Raw genomic sequence first — 26,043 nt, 5'->3', positions numbered from 1 at the left:
AAGGCAAAGCAGCTCTCTATCCAAGTGAACTATTTTGTTAACCTGGAAAAAGTTATGTTTTTTTTTTTCTTAAGTGACTACTGAATTCCAGTTACTGTGGTATACTTTTGACACTGTTATTCAGAGGGACAAGGAAAATAAAAAAGAGGAAGAACTGGAAGTCAAGTACAGTCCGTTGTGATTTGTTTTGACTACGTTCTTCCTGTTGACTGAAGTCTTTGCTAGATATCTTTGATCACTTTTTGAAAGTAAAAGTAGTCTGATTACAGTCTTCCCCAAGCCTGAAGATTTGGGAAAGTGGTGAGTTCATTAGCTTGGCTTTGAGCCAGCACCACTTGGGGGAGCACCGGCTAGAGAGGGCTGCGGTATCTCTCCCTCATGCTTGTGTGCCTTCCTGTCTCTCACATAAAGAGTGAAAATATGGGTCCATGTTTGAGACCCTGAGTTCATCCCATAGGAGAAAATCATCATCATCATTATCATCATCATCATCATCATCCCCACCACCCCCTTTCATCTTACTCAACTGTTAGCATCTTATTCAGTTCAACAGTCCCCACATTGTATAAGGGAACACTTCAGAATTGTAACCTAGTAGTGGTTCACCTTGTAGCATGTACACATATACCATTGTGAGGAGCCAGGTCCAAGTCCCTGGTCCCTACCTGCAGGGAGGAAGCTCTAGGATGGTGGAGAAGTGTTACAGGTATCTGTCTCGTCTTCTGTCTGTTTTCTCACTCTCTCCGTCTCCCTCTCTCACTTTTTTCTGCTAAATAAAGAGGAAAAAATGGCCACCCCAGTGATAATTCTGGTGGTGAAGAAGATGGAAAGAAAGAAAAGAAAAAAAGAATTTTCCCATTTTCTGTTTGTGATTAAATAGTAAATTAGAAGATTGTGAGATTACAGTGTATACTTCCATACCACAACCACTACCAAAGTTCTGTGTCCGCACCCTCCCACCTCCCAAACTTCACTACCATAGCTCTCACAAGTCTTAGGAACAGAAAAAAAAAAAATTTTTTTTTTTTTACATCTGAGAATCTATTGTCTAAAACAGATGGGTGGCCATATTTCTTCTCACCTAACTTAGGGTTGCCAGTGTGACAGTAATTGAATTCTCTTAAATTCTAAATTCTAACACTTTTAGGGAATAGAAATAGGAGCACAACCACTGAAAAATCAAAATGGTAACTTTAAAATTTGGGGGAGCCCCCTTAAAGAAACTCCCCCCAAATTGTTTAGGGTACCTAAGTGCTTGCCATTGAGATGTTAGTAGTGGAAATTGCCACAATAAACTTGCTACTGCTTATGGATACAGGATAAATACACATGATTTTTGTGATACTTGATTTTAATAAACTTTAATAGAGCATTCTTATGTGCATTTATGAAAGTTCTAAGTACAATTATCTTAAAAATCTAAAAAAATGAATACTGAAAGAGTTAACAAAATTCAGAACATTTTAAATTCACAGAGTAGAGTAGAAAGTAATAATTTCTTAAAATTTTTATTTGTAAAAAGGAAGCACTGAAAAAAATCATAGGATAAGAGGGCTACAACTCCACACATTCCCACCACCACAACTCCGTATTCCATTCCTTCCCCTGATAGTTTTCCTATTCTTTATCCCTCTGGGAGTATGGACCCAGGGTCATTATGGGATGCAGAAGGTGGAAGGTCTGGCTTCTGTAATTGTTTCCCCACTGAACATGGGTGTTGACAGGTTGATCCATACTCCCAGCCTGTCTCTCTCTTTCTCTAATGGGGCGGGGCTCTGGGGAAGCGGGACTCCAGGACACATTGGTGGGGTCGTCTGCCCAGAGAAGTTAGGTTGGCATCATGTTAGCATCTGGAACCTGGTGGCTGAAAAAAGAGTCAACATATACAGCCAAACAAATTGTTGACTAATCATGAACCTAAAGGCTGGAATGGTTTCATATGATGAGTTGGGGGAGGGTTGCTCCATTTTGTAGATAGTAGTCCTATTTTAGTTATATTCCAAAGAGCCCAGCCTAATCAATGTCATGAGTACCACCTCAGCGTGTGTCACTTAAGACTGTATCCAGAGACATCAGGTGTAGAATGTCAACCCTTCAGCCTCATTACTCAGGTGACACCTTTCCTTTCAGAGGATTTTCTAATTCCATTTCAGGTAGTTCACTTCCTAAAAAAGTCCCAAAACCTAGATATAGAGCAAGTCCCATGCGATAGGGCATATGTACACATGTATCCATAAATTTAGGGCAAAATATATACCTGAAAGCAAAAGTGCACAATAGTCTGCAGTGAGTCAGTATGTGCATCAAGCAAGTAGAAAAGACCTAAACAGACACCATAACGTTCAGTGCCTAAGGTGACATATGCTAGTGTGGAAATTGCAAAGCAGACTGGGAGAAATTGACAAGACATGGTCACATCTACTTCTAGGTTTTATTGCACTTACTCACTTCTCACCAGCTGTGAGATCCTTAATCTCATAGTTCAAAGGGCTGCCCTTTCCTTCAAACAGAAGTTTGCAGGTAGAAAACCATAGTATCCAGGAACGTAGCATATGTAAACACAAGGGAGACAAGGGAGGGTGCTTCAGTCAAACTGAAACTATATGGCCGGGCATCTCTTCCCAGTCTTTTTTTGTTAGCTTCTTAACAAACGTTTTGAAACTTCATATACCAGCATTTGTACTTCTTTTGCCCAACTGTTGTAAATTCAGAATCAGTTTGTTGACTCCCAACAGCACTTGCACACAGTGTGAAACACAGGGAGCCATGTAAGTGCGAGGCACTTGGCAGTATTCAGGATTCACTGGGCAGAGTCAGGCGGTGCTCGCTGCTCACTGGGATCTGTGGCCTCTTCTGTGCAGTGCTGTCTCCTTGCCGCAGGCCTGCTGAGGGAGAAGGCCCAGAAATGGTCTGGTCTGCCTGATGCTTCTCAGCCACAGCGTGGTGGCACTGTTGGCCATCTCAGTCAGCTTATAGCTATCATTTAGATTGGAAGAGAATTTTTAAGGAAGTTAAAAGTAACCCCTCTAGTGAGTCAGGCGGTAGTGCAGCATGTTTAGTGGCATAAAGCGCAAGGACCAGTGTAAGGATCCCGGTTCGAGCCCCCGGCTCCTCACCTACAGGGGAGTTACTTCACAGGCAGTGAAGCAGGTCTATAGGTGTCTGTCTTTCTCTCCTCATCTCTGTCTTCCCTTCTTCTCTCCATTTCTCCCTGTACTATCCAACAATGATGACATCATCAACAACAACAAGAATAGCTACAACAACAGTGAAAACGAGCAACAAAAGGGAAAAATAAATATAAAAGAAAAAATAAAATCTTTTTTTTAAAGTAACCCCTTTAATTACTCACACACATTATAGCTAGTGACTAGGAGGGAAAAGGAGTGGTGTTAGATGGGAGGAGTATTTCTCTTTGGTTTATTCAACATTGATTGAACTCCGTGGGCTTGCCACTAGGGACTAACACTAAACAGATGATGAGGTAGTGAGCAAAAGAACTTCCCAGAAGAGGGAATAAATAGCAAGTGCAGAAGGCCCAACACAGGTCATTCCAGGCCTGATTAAGGAAAATTAAGTAGACTGGCCAGGGGTAGTATAGAGGGGTAAGAGGGGGAATTGAGGTCAGAGAAGGGGGGAAGCACAGATTGCATAGGACCCTTTGGCTCCCATGAAGACTTTGGCCTTTTGTCTGAGTAAGACAAGGAGTCCTCAGAGGGTTTTGAACAGAGGAATGATGTGCCAGGACATATGATATAATGGGATCACTTGAGCTGTGATGCAGAGAGTAGATACAGGAAGTGAAGTGGAAGCAGGGAGAAATATTAGGAGCCTGCTATCCCAATCCAGACAGGCGGCGTTGTGCGTTTGAATTAAGAGTGGGGGGAATTGTCGCCATCAGTCTGTCTATCTTTGCGTGTCATAGGGTGGTGGTGATGGTGCTAGGGAGTTGAAACCGCTAATACTGGACCCCTTCGTCTTAACAAATAAGGAGAATGAAGCCCCGCAGGCATTTGTCCCAGGAAAATAAAAAGCCTTTTGCGTAGTGATACTGAGCTGGGGAATGCAGCACAAGGAAGCCTGGGCATATATATGCCTTCTGCAGCCTCTTATTCTCACCCTCTCTCTCTCCCTAAAATCATCAAAATCAATATAGAAGCTGCTAGTTCCCATTACCTTTACTCTTAAGGGACAAAGTAAGCTTTTTTGAATCTTAACTATTATAATCTGTGAATTAGATAGGGAAACTAAGAGGTATGCATGTGGCAGGAGCCTTTCTCAGGTCAGGTTGGGAAATCTGATATAGATGGAGCCATCTAATGATTGCCAGGAAATGAAGCTGAGCACCGTGAGAGGGGAGGAAGAGCACTGCTGTGTTCCATAGATCAGTGCTGCAGATTTAATGTGATCATCACTTGTGCACTCATCTGTCTTAAGACCACATGACACACATCCAAGAGTCTGGACAGGAGGGTGGGATAATTGGCAGAGAGGAGGATCCAGGGCATCCACACGAGCCTGGCAATGCCTAGGTCCCAGCAGAAGATGACACATTTGAAAAGGCACAATGTGAGGAAGCAAGACTGGGCATACCTTGTAGCTTTCACTAAACAACATGGCAGGTAGACTGTGTCTGCCTGCCTATGTCACAAAAATATCACGATGGTCTGTTTGGGACATTTCTGTTGGGAGCAGTTTCAGAGCAGAGATAAGGAAGGAAGAAGGGAATATGTCAGAGTAAGTGCTTTGAAATTGTTCTTCTCAGGGTGGAATGAATAGAGGATTTTACACAGATCAGCCTGTAGAATAAGGTGGGGTTATATCTCTCTATTACAGAGTGTATTTACATATCACCATTTGTCAGATATTTTTTCCTATAAAGATGAATAAATTAGACTGAAACTTACTAGGACATTTCAAGTGGTTCTGACTGTGAAAAAGTTAACATGCCAGATAAAAAATAGTTTGAGCCACGTACAGTTTTAATCATAGCCTAATGGACATTGCTTTTACATTTGGATTAGGGGTGTGTGTGTGTGTAAAATTCATCATCAAGGTCCCCTTAGCTATGCAGGTATACAAAGATGAAAACTCCAGGACTTCCAGGAGGTGTGGCCATGGAATAACTGGGACCAAGTCACCTCTCCTCCCAAAAAAACAAATGAATACAATAAGAGACCCAACTGAAGTCCTAATCTACAGCTGAAAGTTCTGCAGCCTCAGGTGTGTGCTGGTGTGCAGTGGGAGCGAAAAGGGCGAGAGTTGAAGAACAGCAAAGTCAGATCAGTGCTCTGGGCGGCGCCATTTTGGCAATTTCACTTTAAGGGCAGCAAGCAAGTAACATTGTTCCTAGTGCAGGAAGAAAAGAGACAGGGACTTAAAACTTCCCAATCTTTGACTCAAGGAGGTTTTAGCCTTCTGAATCTAAGGCAAAGACACAACATAAAACAGAGCATTTGTGACCACGAGACAGCCCAAAGCAATCACTCCCCTACCCCATCCCACCCACCACAGATCAAACGAGAAACCTAGAGATCACAATAGCACCACCTGCTGGCCATCAATAACCAGCACCAAAAAAAAAAAATGCGCAAGCAGAGAAACAGCTAAACAACCAACTATGCCTTATCAGGCCAGACAGAAATGAAACAGAGGAAATGCAAGGAATTACAGATTCAGAGAGACTCTCAGAGACAGACTACACAGAGCTCATTATGAGGACTCTCCAAGAAGTTAAGCAAGAATTAAAAGAGCACATTACTGTGGAATTAAAACACACGAGAGGAACTTAATAACAGAGTTCACTAAGAATCTTCAAATATTGAAAGAACTTCAGTCAGAACTTGAGAATAAAAGACACTCTAACTGCAGTCCATGCCCAGGTAGAAGGCTCAGGAAGTAGATTCATACATCCAGAAGAAATAATCTCCAATCCAGAAGATACAGCCAACCCACTCTCAATTCAAAGATGAGGGAGAGGAATGGTTCAGAAAGACTGAAGCACCTCTCCGTGAAACTGCAGACTCCATCAAAAGATCGGATATAAGAGTGATAGGTATATCTGTGGAGGCGGACAAGGCCAAAGGCCCAGAATCCATTTTCAGAGCAATCTTAACTGAGAACTTCCCTCACTTAGGAAACCATCAGAACATTCTCATTCAAGAGGCAGAATGATTACCCAGATTTATAAATACAAAAAGACCAGTGCCAAGGTACATTATTGTAAAATTATCAAAAGTCAATGGCAAGGAAAAATTTTTGCTGGCTGCTAGGGAAAGGAAAGAAGTTACATACAAAGGCAGAGCTATAAGACTTTCTTCAGATTTCTCTTCACAAACTCTATAGAGGTAAGGAGACAGTGGAATGACATATTCAAAGTTCTAAAGGAGAGGGAATTCCAGCCATGAATACTGTACCCTGCAAAATTATCCTTCAAATATGATGGAGAAATGAAGGTTTTCTCAAATACTCAAGAGCTAAAGGAATTTGCCACAATCAACCCCACCTTACAAGAACTACTGAACCAAGTCCCACAAGAAAGGAGAAAGCAAAGGAATACAAGTTCCAAACACTAAGTTGCAGATGCTACCATGACGTCAACCTGACTCACCCAGTCAGTGTATCCTGGATCACCACCTCTCCAGGGCCCTGCCCCAGTAGGGAAAGATAGGGACAGGCTGGGAGTATGGATCAACCTGTCAATGCCCATGTCTATCAGAGAAGCAATTACAGAAATCAGACCTCCCACCTTCTGTACCCCATAATGACCGAGGGTCCATGCTCCCAGAGAGATAAAAGAATAGGAAAGCTTCCAATGGAGGGGGATGGGACACAGAACTCTGGTAGTGGGAAATGTGTGGAATTATACCCCTCTTATTCTATGATTATTGTCAATATTTTCAATTTTTTTATTTTATAAATAAATTAGAAAAGAAAGGAGTAGAGGCAGGACCATAGAAAAAAACTGCCAAAAATGTGTAACTAGAGATAGATAGCTATAGAAATAATAGTCAGCCTATATCTGTAACCTTGAGAACTGCTGTAATTTCCAATGGAGGGGGATGGGGACACAAAATTTTGGTGGTGGGAATGGTGTAGAATTATACCCATGTTATCTCATAATTTTGTAAATCAATAATAAATCACTAATAAAATTTTAAAATTATGTAAACTCCAGTTATAATCAGAAGAGCCCTAGCTAAAAAGGTGTGAGTAATCGAATTTTGAAGGAGAGAGTTGCTACATGGGAAAGGTTGATGCAAAGAGAAAGTTGGGGGAAGTTAGTCACTGGGAAATTAGCAAATAATCCTGTAATTTCTTTTGCAAATTAAACCTGACCAGCCTCCATTGTGGGTTTTCCTACTAGAGGAAATGACTATAGTAAAAACAAAGTAATTTTTGTTAAGTCATGAACCATGGTAAATCAAAGCATTTGTTTTAATCATGAGCTTACTTTTTTTTTTTTTTGCCTCCAGGGTTATTGCTGGGGCTCGATGCCTGCACTACAAATCCACTGCTCCTGGAGGCCATTTTTCCCATTTTGTTGCCCTTGTTGCACTTGCTGTAGTTATTGTTGTCATAGTTGTTGTTATTATTGGATAGGACAGAGAGAAATGGAGAGAGGAGGGGAAGACAGAGAGGGGAGAGAAAGACAGACACCTGCAGGCCTGCTTCACCACCTATGAAGCGACTCCCCTGCAGGTGGGGAGTCGGGAGCTCCAACCAGGATCCTTACGCCACCCCTTGCGCTTTGCGCCATGTGCACTTAACCCGCTGTGCTACCGCCCAACTACCGAACTTACTTTTTAGAACCTGCTTGAAATACAGGTCCTGGGGCCATATGGTAGGGTACATTCCTTGCACATGGCCCAGGTTCTAACCCCAGCACCACATGAGAGTGCCACAGCACCAAGAGAAGCTCTACTACATCTAGTACATCTTTCTCTCCTCCCCTTCCCTCTCCACAGCCCCCCAAATTAAAAGAATGAAGAAGGTGGCCTGGAGTAGTAAAATCCTGCATAAAAGAGGCCCTGGCTGCACTAGATAAATAAATAGGAAATATAGGTCAGATATGAATGGACAGATGCCTCAGACACTGAGGGTGACAGGTGTTGGGATTCTACAGCTGCTTCTCTGCCACTGTTTTCTTTCCTTTTTCTTTTCACTTTGCTTACTGTTTCTCTCAGCTATCTTGTCTTCCTCTATTCTTTTTTTTTTTTTTCCTCCAGGGTTATTGCTGGGCTTGGTGCCTGCACCATGAATCCACCACTTCTGGAGGCCATCTTTTCCCCCTTTTGTTGCCCTTGTTGTTGTAGCCTCCTTGTGGTTATTATTATTGCCATTGTTGATGTTGTTCATTGTTGGATAGACAGAGAGAAATGGAGAGAGGAGAGGAAGACAGAGGGGGAGAGAAAGATAGACACCTGCAGACCTGCTTCACCATCTGTGAAGTGACCCCCCTGCAGGTGGGGAGCCGGGGGCTCGAACCGGGATCCTTATGCCGGTCCTTGCGCTTTGCGCCTCATGCACTTAACCCACTGCGCCACCGCCCGACCCCCGTCTTCCTCTATTCTTGAAGGTTTTTTGAAATTAATTCATTTATTTGTTTTGTTCAAAATCAAGATGAAATGATAGGAAGAATATGAGTTTTAGCATCAAACAGACCAGAACTAAAATCTGACATAAATCTACCCTTGCCATATTGGCTATTTAGCATCTAAGCCCTTTAGTTTTCTCATCTACAGAGTGAGAATAATTGATACAAGTTATGTTTAAGTAAATCAGTTAATTAATTTCAAGAGTCTGGGCTTTGATCATGCGTGACTTCGCCACTCCCAGACCAACTTTTTCATTATTTTTAATTGAAAGAGAATGAAACTAGACTACATTGCCGAATCTTCCCCTGGTGCTGTGGAATTCCCATGTGGTGTTGGGGCTTAATCGCGAGCTGTGCACAGGTCAAAGAATGTTCCCTCCTGGGGTAAACATCTTCTAGCCCCCAAATATGAATGAATATACTTATATTTGTGGAACCGGGACTTTGCACATGTGCTGTTTCACTGCTTCAAGAACTATTTTCATTCATATGTATAAAGAGAAGCAGAGACAGAGAGACACCATCATACTGGAGCTTGCTCCTGTGCTATGGCCCCTTCCATGTGCCCCCAGAGCTCAAACCTGGGCCACATGGATGGCGAGACACTAATGCTACCCAGTGTGCTCTGTCTGGTCCCTGGCTGTGTGTATGTGTCTTTGGAAATGCAGTTCTCAGAATTTTACAAGGGAAATAAAAACATCTTTTTACCCGAAGACTTGTATTATTGAAAATAACTTTATTTGTAAGTAGTCCCAAAGTTGGAAGCAACACAGATGTTGAATACTCTTTACCAATGAAAAGCCGCACATGACCAGTAGAGTACTAGACAGACTGGTCTACAGTGACAGAATACAGATTGACGAGCAGAGCAGAGTAAGACATTGGACATCCAAGGGGAAGGGAGTGGACTGTAAGGAGATACAGGTTGAAGACTTTCCCCCAGCTTTACTGAAATAAACTTTAAAGCAAAGCCATCCTTCTTTAATTTAGAGTTCCATGAGTTTTAACAAACTTACACACTTACTTGCTTGTCACCATAATCAGTTAAGGAATATTCCCTCCCCACCAGTTGCCTTGGTCTACCCCTGAAGTCAGTTCTCTCCTCACTAAGCTATTATTTGTCCCTAAAATACTGCCTTTTCCAGAGTGTTACATAAACACATCTTTCCCTTTGACTTTTTTTTAAGTTGGGAGAACAGGAGAAGCCTCCATCTAGTTTTTTGTAGCAACAGTTGGCTTCTTTTTATTGCTGAGTAGCTATTCTATACTGTAGCAATACCTTACCTGCTGTCCAGTCAGCTGTTGGTGGACATTTGCATTGTTACGAGTAAAGCTATACATAAACATGAACATACAGTACAGGGTTTTGTGTTAACCTCAAAGTGGTTGTGCTTTACTTCATAATAAAGTGTCAAATTGTTTCTCAAAGTGCAATTTTTCTTGCCCATCAGACATGTGTGAAGAGTGCCAGTAATCTTGCCCTCTTAGCAGTACTTTCATAGTGTCTGATTTTGAAATTTGAACTGTTGTAACACAGGTGTAGTGATGTCTGGTTGTGCAGTTAATTTGAATTTCTTAGTGAATAGTGTTGCTGAGTGTCTTCTGGTTTTGCCTGGGTACATCTAATTCAGTGAACTAGGAGTTCAGATATTTTATATATTTTAATTGAGCTCCTTAGGTTTTTATTACTAAGCTTTAATTGTTTACATATGCAGATTACCTGATGTTTACTGAGTATGTTATGAAAATATTTTCTCTCAATTTGTGGCTTGTCTTTTCATGTAATTTTCAACAGTAAAAATTAAAACTTTATGAGACTCATTTTGTCATTTTTTTTCTTTTGCGGTTTAAAAGATATATTTGCCTAATCCACAATTACAAAGACTTACTAGTTTTTTTTTTCTACAAGTTTTACAATATTATTTAATTTTACTTTTAAATTTATACCAGAGTGTAGCACTGCTCAGCTCTGGTATATGGTGGTGCTGGGAGTTGAACCTAGGACCTTTGGTGCCTCAGGCATGAGTTTTTTGCACAACCACGATGTTATCTTTTCAGATATTATTTCATTTATAATCTGAGTTATCTATTTGGAGCTAATTACTATATATGTTTTTTTTTTCATTTGGTATGAAGTTAACTTTTTGCATAGGGATGTGTAGTGAGTGTTCCAGCAGCTGTCCCTTGAATTTTCATTATTGGACTTTTGTATCTTTGTTGAGGATAAGTTGACTGTGTGTATAATTTTGGATTTTGTTCTTGTCCCATTGATGTGACTATTTCTAGAGAATCTCACACTATTGTGATTAATACCATTTGTATAGAAAGTCTTGAAATTAACCTTGCTGCACTGGCTAGAACCTCCAGCTTGATAATGCCCTGTTCAGTCTTAGAGAGAGAACATTCGCTCTTTCTCTGTTTCATATGACATCGCGCACGCTTTTGTGTGTGTGTGTGTGTGTGTGTGTGTGTGTGTGTGTGTGTGTGTGTAATGCCAGGAGCATGTGCACATGTTGTTTCACTGCTCCAGGGCAGATTTTTTTCATTCTTTTTTATTTTTCACACACACGCACACGCACACACTTTGTACCTGGTAAAGTAAGGAGGCCTCAGTGGGTGAGCTATTCCTCAGCCCCTGTGGATTTTTTGTTTTGCAGATGAGCTTCATCAGGGTAATGAAGTTTCCTTCTGTTAGAGTTTTCCTGGAGTCTTTCTTACTGTAAATAATTTTAAAGCTTGTCAAATGTCATCTTTGCATACTGATCTGTAGTTTTTCCCCTCTCAGTCTGTTGATATAAGTCAGTTATGACTTTTCTGACCGTCCTATACTTGGGCTGATTTATACATGCTGAACTAGTCTTGCGTTCCTAAAGTTAACTGTAACTGAAAATTGCATTTATTTTCATGGAGGATTTTGGATTCTACCTTTTCTTATCGTAAGTTTGGTTTTGATATCAGAAATCAGCTATGTTTTCTTTCCCTGTTTGGGGGGCAGAATTTATGTAAAAGTGGTATTAATTCTTCCTTACATGTTTATAATTAAGTCTTCCTTACATGATATAATTTGCCTTAATAAAATGAGTACTTGAGTTTTCTTTATATGAAGGGTCTTACTACCATTTCAAGTTCTCTAATAGATATAGGTACTGTGATATCCATAGGTTTGGGGATTTGTGTTTTTTTTGGTGAATTTACCCAATTCATCTAAGTTGCCAAATTTGTTGTCATAAGTTGTCATAATAGTTTATTTTGTTGTTCATAGGCTCTATGACTGTTTCCCTCAATCCTCTTATTGTAATTCCTTCTTCTCTTTCTTATGATTTATTATTTATTATTGTTGCTACCAGAGATCACTACTCTAGGCTGGCTTTTAGGCTGGCTTTTACAGATAGGAAGAGAGCAAGGGGAACAAAGAGAGAGAGAGAGAGAGACCACACATCAAAACCTTGTTCAGTGCCTTAGTAATAACACAGTGATATACTGGGGCCTGCAGCCTGGGTCACACACCTGGCAAAGCAGGTGTCCTCTCAGGAGACGTCTTGCTAACCCTCTTGGTTTCCAAGTTTATCAAGTTTTCAAAACGCCAGTTTTGGTTTCCTAATTGTTTCTGTACTTTTCCCCAGATTGCATTATTGATTTGTTTCATCATCTCATTATTGGTATTGCTCTTAATTGTATTGTTTCTTTCAATTTTTGGCATAACTTGCTCGTTTCCCCCTAAGATTCTAGATCATTGGTTTGTAACCTTTTTCCTTTTCCAACTCAGTAGTGCTGTAAATTTTGACTCTAAGTAATGCCTTAGCTGCACTCAGCAAAGTTTCTATTGCATTTTTGTTTTTATGTTGTGTTTTCATTTATTTGAAAATATTTTCTGACTTTGTGGGGCCCTTTCTTTTGACTTCCGGTTATTTAAAAATATGTCATTAAATGTGCAACATGCTTTATTTCTTTATATTTTCAGGCCTCAGGTGACTGCAGGTAACTGAAACTGCATATAGTAAAATCTCGGATAAAGAGGGATACTGCATTTTCAGTTGACTGAGTATGGTATTAAGTCCCTGGTTTCTGTCTTGATAAATGTCCAGTGTGGTCTTGAAAAGAATGTATGTTCTGTTATTTTTGAAGTGGCATCTGCTGTGAATATTGATTAAATCCTTAGCTTGACTAATGGTGTTCCACTATATGCTTACTGATTTATTGGGTCTACCAATTACTACAAAAGGAGCTTTGAAGTCTCTGGACATAATCTTGAGCATGTTTGTATTTCAGCCCTAGTATTTTTTTTTTTCCTATGTCTTGAAGCTCCTGTGCTAGATGCAGTCATGCTTAAGGTCATTATATCCTTGTGATGAATCATTTCCTTAATTATGTAATACTCATATTTGTCTCTGGTAATGTTCTTTGTTCTGATATTAAAACAGCCGCATATTTGCATAGCATATCTTTTAACTTTTGTCCTGTATATTTATATTTGAAACAGGTTTCTTGTAGCTAGTGTATAGGTAAGTCTTGCTTTTATATCCATTCTGCCAATCTCTTATCTTTTTATTGGAAAACTTTTTATTTCCATAATTAACTTTAATGCAGCTGTTGTGGTTAATTTTAAATCTTCCGTTTTGCTGAATGTTTTCTATTTGCCCTGTTTCCATTTGCTGTTGTGTTGTTCTTATTTTCCCTGTGTAGTTGTTTGTTTTTGTACTTCTGCTTGCTTCTTAATCAAAGTTTTTATTCTTTTTGATCTTTGCTACTGGCTTACTAGTTACACCACTTTAAATTTATTTTGTGATTGCCATGAAGTTTACAATGTCTTTATCACATTTTCCTTTCAAATAAGATTTTCCTACTTTGTGTATTATATGGTAACCCTCCAACAGTATACCATTTCATTTTCTAACGTTGTTGTATGTTTCATTTTACGTGTGTTTAGTACCTCACATGAGGGAACTATTTTAAAGATTTATTATTTAAATCGTATGAGAGAGAGAAGCCAGAGTACTACATGGTGCTGGGGATAGAGAGGGGGAGCTTTGCTCATGCCAGATTTGTGTTCTACCAGTTGAGCTTCTTGAACCCTGGCTGTGTGAGGGAACTTCTGTGTGTATGTATGTCATGGGCCCTCCTGCATGACTGATTGCACTGCTGGCTGGTGTGCACTTTGTACTTCAGCTCGAGTAAGAGAGCAAGAGAGGCACCATCGCACTGAAGTCTCCTCCCTCGTGCTGGGACTTGAACTTGAGTTATGCACGTAGCAGTGCAGGCATCCTGCTCATGAGCTCTCTAGCTCAAAAAGAAGCTTCTGGGGAAATACCCTGGTTCTTATTGTGTTGATAATTACACACACACACTCAATTATTTTTTTAATATTTTATTTATTTATTCCTTTTGTTGTTCTTGTTCTATTGCTGTAGTTATTATTGTTGTTATTGATGTCATTGTTGTTGGATAGGACAGAGAGAAATGGAGAGAGGAGGGGAAGACGGGGAGAGAAAGACAGACACCTGCAGACCTGTTTCACTGCTTGTGAAGTGACTTGTGAAGTGACTCCCCTACAGGTGGGGAGCCGGGTGATCAAACCGGGATCACTAGCACAATCCTTGTGCTTTGTGCCGCCACGTGTGCTTAACCCGTTGCGCTACCGCCTGACTCCCACACTATTATTTTTTCAAATAATTATTTTTCATTGTTTTCTTTTGATATGACAGAGATTATGAGTGGAAAGGGAGTTAGATGAAGAGAGAGACAGAGAGAGAGATACCAGCAACTCTGTTTAACCATTCATGAAGTTTCCTCTCTGCAGGTGGGGACCTGGGGCTTGAACCCTGGTCCTTGTGCATGGTAACGTGCACTCAACTAGGTGGGCTCCTCTATCAGTAGATTATATACTTGAGATAAGTTGTATTATATGTAATTATGCCTAAGTGAAAATTGTAGTATTGTAGTATGTGTGCTTAACTAGGTGCACCACCTCCCAGCCCCAAAAATTTTAGTATATATAAACATATTGGTGTGTGTGTGTGTGTGTGTGTGTGTGTGTGTGTGTGTCTTTACAGAGAATATAAGAATATAACCCAGTATTGGCCTTCTTCAGATTATGTACTGGTTAATTTTAGTATGTAAAAAATAGTATTAATTAAATGTGTTGATAGTGGAAATTCAGTAGCAGTATTTCCTAGAGAAGGGTATAATGGATTCTTAGGTTACTGGCCATTTAAGCCTTGCTGTCATTTTGATGTCATATTATAATTAAAAGCATTCACAAATGAACAGATTTTGTCTCCTTTTAAAAATGGACGTGAGGGGGGCCAGGAGATGGCTGCCATGCACGAGGCCCCGGGGTCAAGCTCTGGCACTACAAGGAAATACCGCAGCACCAGTGGATGCTCCACAGGTGGTAAAACAGTGCTGTGATGCCTCTTTCTGTGTGTCTGTGTGTCTTGTCTTTTATTTAAAAGTTTTTAAAGAATAATAATGTCAGCTGGGAATATACAAGGCCCCAGAACACCTCTTGCATGGATATAAGGAAAATAATAGATTTATATCTGCTCCTTTTTGTTTTCTAAACTAGACAAAGAAGGCTGTTTAGAATTATTTGCTATTCAATAATGTATTCATAAGTCCCACTTAACTTAAATTTAATATTCACTTACTTGGCCACGCTGGCCACATTTCAAGGGTTCAGCTGCTATGTGTGGTCAGTGGTTACCATGTTGGACAGTGCAGATATAAAACATTTCTATTTTCATAGAAAATTCTACCAGCTAGCATAGTTGAAGAACAAATTAGCAAGTTGTCCATGACTTGTCTTTCTCCGTCCTCTAATGACAGGATATGTTCACTTTTCCTGGCTGCTTGCATGACATTCTATTTCTGAGTGGTTAATCTTGAAAAATGCCAATTACTGATCAACTCTTAGCCTAGGTCTCCAGAATTTCCTAGATACCAAATCCCAGGAGAATCACTTTTCTTTCTCTTTTGGCCAGTGTGTTGCTAATGACACTTTTGAACATGTCATTCTTCTTGGATCCACTTATTTACATAACACTGTGATTATGTCTTTTCTACTTCCAGCTCTCGGATCCCTTTTTAAAACCACTTCAGGCCAACTTTTCCATGTATTACGAGACAGAGAGGCAGAAAGAAACCACTTCTTCCAATACACTGTGGGTCAGACTGTCCAAATGAGCTGCGTTATCAGACCTTTTCTTATCTCATTTCTCACCCACTTTGGGTTCTGTGCTCTTCTCTTAAAGGACAGCCTTCTACAGAGGTCCATCCTTTACATTATTATTATTATTATTATTTTGCCTTGCTGGATACCAAGTATCACATAAATGCTGGAGACCAAGTAATCTGTATTGAGCTCAGACCTCTAAAGCCAGTTCATGGTGAATATACTTAGCTGACTTGCTCTCCAAGCACTCCAACCTCCAGAATGTCCAAAATTAAATTCTCTTGCAGTTTGGTCTCTGGTCTTACAACCCACCATGTTCCGGACTGTAAAAGTGGGAACTTACCTCCTCATCAAACCAGTTACTTGACTCCTTTGATTCCATAACTACCTCTCAAATGTTTTTGTTGTTGTTGTTTATTCCCAAGACCTTTTATGCCTTCCATGTTCTCAAGTGTCCTTATACTTTATTCACCCTTCTTTCAGTTTGTTTTTACCCATACTCAGTATTGATGTTTGTAGAGGGCAGAGTAGGAACAGGCCATTTCACACCCTACTTAAAAGCTCTTCACCAGAGCCCCACCTGACTAGGGAAAGAGAGAGACAGACTGGGAGTATGGATCCACCTGTCAATGTCCATGTTCAGCGGGGAAGCAATTACAGAAGCCAGACCTTCCACCTTCTGCACCCCATCATGACCTTGGGTCCATGCTCCCAGAGGGACAAAGACTAGGAAAGCTATCAGGGGAGGGGATGAGATGTGGAGTTCTGATGGTGGGAACTGTGTGGAGTTGTGCCCCTCTTATCCTATGGTTTTGTCAATGTCTCCTTTTATAAATAAAAAGAAAGCCATTTGCATACTCCCCCCCCAAAAAAAAGGCTTTCTTGGCCCCCTAATTACTTTTGGCACCAATGCAAACTATATTAGCACAGACAGAGTAATCCCTGTGGGTCTCCTCCCACCCCATCTCCCATCCCCCTTTCCGTTTGGTCCTCAGGTTAGAGTCTGTTCAGACACATCCAGACATTTAACTGCCTAGAGTTCTCCAAACCAGTCATGTACTTCTCTTACCTCTGTGCCTTGTGAACTTTGTTTCTTTTACTTCAGGTAATGCTGTCTGTACTCACTTGCCTCACCCCATCATCACCTTCTTCTTGCCTGGCTATCTCTACCTTGTCATTCAGTACTTGGAGAAGTATCCTTACCTAGGCCTTTCTGACTTCCCCCAGTTCTCATAGTACTTGGTGCTTTTTCTCTGCCTTTGCACTTGTTTTCCTGTAATAATTCTGTGACGATTTATGAAATAATTGAGCACATGTAAACTGTGAATATCTACTTGCACACACCAGTGAATTATTACATTATAGTAACCTTCTGCTGTGCTCTTGTAGGTGAAGATGCTGGAAGCAGATCTAGTTTCAAAAATGCTACGAGCTGTCCTACAGTCTCATAAAAATGGAGTAGCATTACCCCGACTCCAAGGAGAGTACAAATCCTTGACTGGTGACTGGATCCCCTTCAAGCAGTTAGGTTACCATACACTAGAAGCCTATCTGAGAAGTGTGCCAGCAGTTGTCAGGATAGAGACTAGTAGATCTGGAGAGGTAAGAAGGTAATTTTACCTGTCAAAAGAGACCAGTTCTTATTACCTGTTTGGTTCTTCCAGTCTCATGCCTAGGCTAGAAGTGGTTTAAGGTTGGTTGTGGGAGAAGAGCGCCCACAGCCCTGCCTACATTTTGATGTCTTTTAATTCTCTTCTCAAATTATATTTATTACAAAGATCAGATTTAAACCATATTTAATATTTTTTGTCATCGCTAGGGTTTCACTGCTTCAGGCCAACTTCTTTAAATGCAAAGAAATAGACAAGAGAGAGAGACAGGGAGAGACACATGGGCACTGGAGCTGCTTCCTGTGCTGTGGTCCTCATGTAGTGTACTGGGACCCCAGGCCTGGCTCACATGCATGGCAATGCAAACACCCTCCTGGGTGAGCTATCTCACCAGCACAAATTTAAAAAATAATAGTAGAATTTCCCCCATCCTTAATGTCCATTCAGCATAACTACTGGACCCCTTAACTGCCAGAACACCACCACCACCACCACCACCCCATTATTTGAGTTGCTGTAGCCCTTTTAGTCTAGGTTATTAATGACCTCCTGACTACCAACTCTAATTGACACTTGTAAATTCTCACCATCCGACCTGATTCATTTCTCTTCCTGTTATCTGAACCCAAGTTCAGTTCCCATATGGTCATTGAGCACTCCCCCCCTCCCCGCCACCAGTGTTATCTGTGGAGCTCTGTGCTTGCACAGTTCCACCACTCCTGGCAGACCCTCAAATCCTCAGATCCTCCCCCTCTGCCTCTTCCCCCTTTTAAAGATAGAAGGTGACAGACAGGAAGAGAGAAACGAGAAAAACAGAGAGAGGCAAGACACCATAGCTCTGCTTCACTGTTGGTGAAGTTTTCCCCATGCAGGTGTTCCCACGTGGTGGCTGGAGGTTAAACCTAGGTCTTTGCAGGTGGTAAAGTTTGTCTTCTGCCAAACGAGCTGTCTCGCGGCCTCCATTTAGCACTTTGCTCACTACAGGCCCTTCCTTATCATTCTCCCTGTTTCTAGCCCCTGCCCTTTCGAACCTCTTCTCCCCTTCACACCAGTATAGTCCTGTTTTTATGGTCTGTAATTTCAAATTATTTCATTTATATCCATTAATTTATATTTTCTTATTCCTCTGCATAGAAAATTATATACATATATTGGGTTACTTGATAGAAACAAGTAAATTTTTAATTGCATATATCCTGAGACCCAGCAGTTTCACTTCTTGGTATCTGTTTAATGTACAGTTTGGGACTACATGGGAGGTAGTGTGGTGTATCTCCCCCTCTCTCTGTCTCTGTCACTCTTTGAATAAAATAGTGAGCCTGGAATTGGTGAAATTGCAGAGGTGCAGGTTCCAGCTACTACACACACACATGCACGTGCACATACATACAAAGATAGCACATTCTTTTTAAAGACAAAAGGCTCAGCTGCCTACCATGGTGTAAGCAAGTGCGTGATTCCATGGCTTCTGCTTACTCTGTTTTGTCCTCACAGTGCCTGCCACCATGAGGTCCCTGAGGTGCTTCCAAGGAGTCCTGCCACTCCCTTTATAACAGACTGAAACCCCCATATATAAGCGCTTTCTGCTTTACAGCTAAGAATGTAGAGATCACGAGATACACTAATTTGCTACAGGTCACCCAGCTAATTCATGCAATGCCAAGACCAGGATTTGATGTTCTTGGAGAGGCAATACAATGTAATATTTACAAGTTGACAGTTAGGATTTAGAAAGATAGGCTAACTGTATGATTTGGGGAGGTAGTTTAACTTTCCTGAGCCACTTTTTTGTCCATCTTAACATTGGGGAAAAACGCATATAAATAAGAGAATGTATGCAGATTACAAGGTTTTTATTGGTGGGGGAGGGGGTTTCATTTGTTGGTTCTGTAGCCCCTAACACATTGTGGATACTTCACAAATGCCTGTTAAAAGGATGAACAACAGTTTCACTCTGAGGAATATTCAGTGTGCTAGACTATGTTTGATTTTCTTGTAGGAAATCATTTTGCTCTAGCATCATCAAAAAGTGAGATGAATATTTGCATATAGTTTGACTTGAGACATGTAAACTCACTAAAATTTCAGAGTTGACCTATAGCCACTAGTACATCTAAGAAATGCTTCTCTCTCCTTGCCTTTCGTGAATAGATAACCTGCTATGCTGTGGCTTGCACAGAAACTGCAAGAATTGCTCAGCTGGTGGCTCGTCAGAGGAGTTCTAAAAGGAAAACTGGGCGGCAAGTTAATTGTCAGATGAGAGTAAAGAAAACCATGCCATTTTTTCTAGAAGGTAAGATTTTTTTTTCTTTTTTTTTACATGCTGAAAATTTTAAATCTTTCTGTGAATACACTGTCCTGTGGATTATGGAAATAGTTCTTACACTTAGAATAAATACCTGCATTTCAAGGAAGAAATCCTGGAGTGTATTTCCACTGAAAATTAAGTAAACATGAGTATGATTGACTAAGTGAAGCATGTATATTTAACAGTAAAACAACTCAGAGTATATCAAGTTTATTACTGCAGACTTTGGCTTTATTCTTTCAGGTTATCATCCAGAATGTTATATGAACCATAAACATGTGATTTCATGTACAAATATGCCTGTTGGGATAAATCCTTTGTTTTCAGAAGAACCTGAATTACCTAGTGCAGTTGTGTCATCAACAATTTATATTTATAGCTTAATACTTATCTCAAGGAACTTCTAATCAATTTTTTTAAATTTATTTATAAAAGGAAACATTGATAAAACCATAGGATAAGAGGGGTACAACTCCACACAATTCCCACCATCAGAACTCCACATCTCATCCCCTCCCCTGATAGCTTTCCTAGTCTTTATTCCTCTGGGAATATGGACCCAGGGTCATGATGGGATGCAAAAGGTAGAAGGTCTGGCTTCTGTAATTGCTTCCCCACTGAACATGGGTGTTGACAGGTAGATCCATACTCCCAGCCTGTCTCTCTCTTTCCCTAGTGGGGTGGGGCTCTGGGGAAGCGGAGCTCTAGGACACATTGGTGGGGTCGTCTGTCCAGGGAAGTCTGGTCGGCATTCTGCTGGCATCTGGAACCTGCTGGCTGAAAAGAGAGTTAACATACAAAGCCAAACAAATTGCTCTAATCAGTTTTGAGCTCAGATCTACAGGGATGCAGAGGTCACATAGGCTCTTAAGCTGAATATGGGCCCCAGACCAAATCAAATTGATGGGATTTACAATCAATAAAACAATTAAACAATATTTATACCCCTTCCCCATATTAGGGAGCTACTCTCTTCCTTTACCCAGTTTTCTGTCTCTTTTCCAGCCATGACATCACCTCCCCAGACTATAACTTGGATCTACCTGCATATCAGATTTCAGGCTCAGAGAAAAACAACAAATAGTATAGCTACAGGCCCTTTAAAATATAACTAAGATATGCCTACTAGCTATCTATAAAATGGAGGAAACCCCCCCCCCAACACTTCATCTGCACTATTCCAGTCCATGATTGTTCAACAATTTGTTTGGCTTTGTATGTTAACTCTCTTTTCAGCCACCAGGTTCCAGATGCTGGCATGATGCTGACCAGACTTCCCTGGACAGACGACCCCACCAATGTGTCCTGGAGCTCCGCTTCCCCAGAGCCCCGCTCTACTAGGGAGGGAGAGAGGCAGGCTGGGAGTATGGATCGGTCAACACCCATGTTCAGTGGGGAAGCAGTTACAGAAGCCAGACCTTCCACCTTCTGCATCCCACAATGACCTTGGGTCCATACTCCAAGAGGGATAAAGAATAGGAAAGCTATTAGGGAAGGGGATGGGATACCGAGATCCTGGTGGTGGAAATAGCGTGGAGTTGTACCCCTCTTATCCTATGGTTTGTTAATGTCTCCTTTTTTAAATAAACAAAAATTTTTAAATAAACAAAAATTTAAAAAAACTAAATTCTCAAGAAATAGTTGGGCATGGGTGGGGAAACAGCTCAGCTGGTACAGTGCATGGCTTGCATGCCTATGACTACTGGTTCTATCTGAGACACCTTATGAGCCAGTGTAGTGCTCTGACTTCTCTCTCTCTTCCCATCTGTCTCCCATGTAAAATGAATCAAAATAGATACTAAGAAAGGGTCAGCAGGTAGCTCACTTGGGAGGGTGCCAGCATTGCCTTAGATGTGACTCAGGTTTAAACCTAGCCTCCACCATACTAGGGGAAGATTCAGTGCTATGATGGTATCTTTCCCTCTCTCCCTCTGTCTGTCACTTTCTATCTGGAAAAAAGTTGGCCCAAAGTATAAAGTTCCAGTGACAGCAAAAAGAAATATGATTTTTAAGGGTTTCAATGATAATATAAAAATATAGATGCCTAACAGGATAAGACTTATAAAACAGAGATATGAAGTAGTATTCCCAAAGTCTTGTAGCGTTGTAAAGCAGTGGTCAATCAGTACAAAATCATTTTCTCAAGTGGTAGATGCTTAAATGCCATAGTGAACATTTTAGACAAGGAATAATCATTGTGAGAAAGGCAAAGTGGGACTTCATAGTGAAGGGGAGCTAGGACCTCAAATGATGGACATCATTTAAACTGATGAAGAAATTACATGGAAAGACTGAAATGTGGCTGAGTATGCTATGTTTGTTTTTTATAAGTCCTTTTTTTGTATTTTTATTTTTTTTATTGGATAGAGACAGAAATTAAGAGGTGAGGGAGAGATAGGAAGAGAGAGAGAGACACCTGCAGCACTGCTTAACCACTCATGAAGCTTTCCCCCAGCAGGTGGGGGCTAGGGGCTTGAACCTGGGTCCTTGATTACTGTAATGTGAGTGCTTAACCAGGTATACCACCACCTGGCCCCAAGTATGCTGTGTTTGTGAAAACATGAAGTAACCACAACTGACGTGTTAGTTGCTAAATAGAGGAAGCAAACTAATAAGAACTCAGCAGATGAAGCTACTTTCTGAGGAGGAATTTCATCTGCTACATACTGGACAATCTGTACTCCTCCTGACCTACCCTCCAGTGGCAGCTTCCTTGTGTTCTTACAAATTGTTCTGAGACTAAGAAAGAGCCCACAGAAAGCATCTGACCAAGCTGTTGCAGTCGCATGGGCAGAACTCAGAGGCATCATGTTGAGTGAGACAAACCAGGAAGAGAAAGACCAATACCAAATGGCCTCACTGATAGATGAAACTTAAGAACAAAGAACAGTAAGAGAAAACATGAGGTGAAAGCTGGACTGGGTGTGGTGTCTTGCTCCTAAGCAAAGGACTCTGTGGAAGAAGGGAAAGGGACAGCATGAAGGGACATTGGCTCCTGGTGTGTCTTCTTGACACCAATCAAGGTGGAGATGAGAGGTTGTTAAAGATTATATTGTAAATCACTAACACCCCAATTAAAAAATGAAAGAAAGCATTTGAGAGGGGCAATGACACAATGAGGCTCAGATGTTGTTAATTAACTTCATTACATGTGCCTGACTTTATAGGAAAACCAAAAGCGACCCTCAGACAACCAGGATTTTCTTCAGATTTTTCTGTCAACCAAAAGCCTAACCCAGCACTGTTGAGAGACAAAGGAAGCCCTCTTGGAATTAAGTCTGATGTCGAAATGCCACCTTACACGTTACACTCAACCATCGGAAGTGAAGTATTCAGAGATGTTCCGGTACAGAGGCAGTTGTCCGTGCCTACTAACAACAGGTATTTGCACTTTGTTTAGCTACATGCAGGCATTTGACGGGCCTAGGATAATGAACATTAAAAGGTTTGTTCAGAAAAGGAAGTGCTTACTGTTGAGTTTAATGTAAGTTTACATGTTGTAACCAAATGCTATGTTACTAGTAAATTTACTTCTGCTGGTTGCCCGAGTATCATTCAATGAGTATCTCCAGTTCGTGTTTTGTCGGCAGTTGGTAATATCTCCTTACAAAATTAATTTTTAGTAGTTCTCACAAAGTTGTCCTAAGATGCTGTTTCAACACAACATAACTTTCCTGGAAACCTTTCGTATAATTAGTTTGGTAAATTCTAAGCAAAGTCTGATGTATTTGCACATTCCAATATACTTAAGTATTCCTATTCATAATTGTATCCTAGCATTTATGGTTGGAACACCAAACTAGCAGTTATAATACAGCTTTAAAATCTTAGTTTAGATTCTGGCCAGGTGAAAAAAAGTGAAATTATTTAATCATTTTGATTATATGCAACTGTATACACATAATCTTTGGACTCAAAGTATCTAACTGTTGGACAAATTTTTTATTTGTCCAGTGAAAATGTTAAGCTATGTTGTCTCATGTTTCCTTTGTGATTCTAAATGTTCTTGTTTTATAAGGCAGCGCTGGCCAATAAACTATGACCTATGAGCCAAATCTATCCAATTATTATTTTTATTTATTTAATAATGATCGACAAGACTGTAGGATAAGAGAGGTAAAATTTCATACAATACCCACCACCAGAGTTCCATCTCTCACCACCTTCATTGGAAGCTTCCCTATTCTTTATCCCTCTGGGAGTATGGACCCAGGATCATTATGGGGTGCAGAAGATGGAAGGTCTGGCTTCTGTAATTGCTTCTCTGCTAGACATGGGCATTAGCAGGTTGATCCATACCTCCAGCCTGTTTTCTGTCTTTTCCCTAGTGGGGCAGGGCTCTGGAGAGGTAGGGTCCTAGGACACATTGGTGAGGTCCTCTGCTCAGGGAAGTCAGGGTGGCATCATGGTAGCCTCTGCACCTTGGTGGCTGAAAAGTATTAAGATAGAAAGCAGGAAAAAATGTTAAATAATCAGGAACCTAAAAGGTAAGAATATAGCAGATGAGATTTGGGGTCTCCATTTTTGGAAAAAGCTAGGAAATCTATTTAGGTATATTCCAAGGGGCCTATGACTTTACTGATTTTTGCCTGAGTCTGACAGTTAACATGCAGGTGGGCTAAAGGTATTATCTGGGGAGATAGTGTCCGAGGTGGAAGTAGGACTAGAAGGCTTGATCAAGGAAGAGAGTAGCTCCCAAATATGGGGAAAGTATATAAATACCATTAACATTAAACCCCCATAAATCTGATCTGGGTTCCATATTCAGCACAGGAGCCTGTATAACCTCTGCATCCCCATAGGTCTGAGCTTGCATTTCATGGTCATAGCTAGGAACATTCTAGGCTGTACCAAAATTACTTTTTTTTTAAGTAAAGTTTTATTAGGACACTGCACCATCCTTCTGTTCATGTGTCATGTGGTTGCTTTTACAGTTAGCGTATTGAACTGTTATACAGACTGTATACCTTGATAATTCCAAAATATTATACTATTGGATTTGGGTTTTTTTACATAAAACATTTGCCAGCTTCATACAAATGAATGACATCACATTTTTCTATCCTGTTTGTCTTTACAGAACAAATTTTGTTGTATCACAAACCTTTATATCAGTACTTAGAAGTTCCATTTTGTGTAACAGATAGTTTTCTCTCCCTCATACTAGAATATCTAGAGAGAATTTCTTCAGGGTGAGGGAGACAGTATAATGATTATGCAAAAAAGACTCTAATGCCTGAGGCTCTGAGGTCCCAGGTTCAGTCCCCAGTACTACCATAAACCAGAGCTTAGTGGTGCTCTGGGATCTAAAGGGAAAGAGGGAGAAAGGAAGGAAAGGAGAAATTATTTAAATTTAGGTAAAAGAGTACTACTTTTTTTTTTTTTTTTTTTTTTTTTTTTTTTTTTTTGCTTTATTTTGATAGAGAGAGAGAGAGAGAGAAAGGCCAGAGGCCTGTTCAGCTCTGGCTTCCAATGGTGTTGGGGACTGAACCTGGAAACTCAAGAGTCTCAGGCTTAGAAAACTCTTTTTTAGGAGTCAGGCGGTAGCACAGAGGGTTAAACAAAGTGCAAGGATCCAGGTTCGAGCTCCCAGCTCCCCACCTGCAGGGGAGTCGCTTCACAGGTGGTGAAGCAGGTCTGCGGGTGTCTGTCTTTCTCTCCCCCTCTGTCTTCCCCTCCTCTCTCCATTTCTCTCCGTCCTATCTAAAAACGCCATAAATTACAACAACAATAATAACTACAACAATAAAAGACAACAAGGGCAACAAAAGGGAAAATAAATAAATATAAATTTTTTTTAAAAAGTCTTTTTTACAGAACCATGATGTTGTCTTCCAAGCCCATGTAGAATTTATATAATGTTACACATGTACGAACTATTGTAGTTTACTGTTGGCTGTAAACCATTAATCCCCCAATAAAGAAATTTTAAGAGGGTCGGGCAGTAGCGCAGTGGGTTAAGCTGCACTTGGCGTGAAGCCCAAGGACGGGTGTAAGGAATCTGGTTCGAGCCCCCGACTCCCCACCTGCAGCAGGGGTCTTTTCACAAGCGGTGAAGCAGGTCTGCAGGTGTCTTTCTCTCCCCCCTCTATCTTCCCCTCCTCTCTCCATTTCTCTCTGTCCTGTACAACAACAACAGCAATGACAATGATAGTGACAACAAGGACAACAAAATGGGAAAAATGGCCTCCAGGAGCAGTGGCTTCCTAGTGCAGGCACCGAACCCCAATGATAACCCTGGAGGCAAAATAAATAAAGAAAAAAAAGAAATTTAAAAAATCACTTAAACTTTATTTGTAGGAAGAAAGCTTCATGAGCTGTGAAGTAGGGCTGCAGGTATCTCTCTCTCTCTCTTTAT

General features: G+C 40.7%; 1 protein-coding gene across 4 annotated transcripts in view; it reads left to right on the top strand.

The window, feature by feature from the left end:
• TDRD7 (tudor domain containing 7) overlaps window positions 1–26,043 on the top strand; it is a 77,948-nt gene that overhangs the window by 6,000 nt on the left and 45,905 nt on the right. The window contains exons 2-6 of one of the 4 annotated variants that reach the window (XM_060199130.1): window positions 13,077–13,098; window positions 14,903–14,984; window positions 17,157–17,369; window positions 19,529–19,670; window positions 22,853–23,066. In XM_060199130.1, coding sequence (XP_060055113.1) covers window positions 17,163–17,369; window positions 19,529–19,670; window positions 22,853–23,066 — 563 coding nt within the window. In that variant the 5' untranslated portion in view covers window positions 13,077–13,098; window positions 14,903–14,984; window positions 17,157–17,162. Of the gene's footprint in view, window positions 1–13,076; window positions 13,099–14,863; window positions 14,985–17,156; window positions 17,370–19,528; window positions 19,671–22,852; window positions 23,067–26,043 lie in introns of all 4 variants that reach the window. The other 3 variants (XM_060199129.1, XM_007524118.2, XM_060199131.1) reach the window with 3 other exon arrangements.

Source organism: Erinaceus europaeus, chromosome 10 (genome assembly GCF_950295315.1).
Source record: "Erinaceus europaeus chromosome 10, mEriEur2.1, whole genome shotgun sequence".
NCBI lineage: Eukaryota > Metazoa > Chordata > Mammalia > Eulipotyphla > Erinaceidae > Erinaceus > Erinaceus europaeus.
This window is presented reverse-complemented; position numbering and strand designations above follow the sequence as displayed.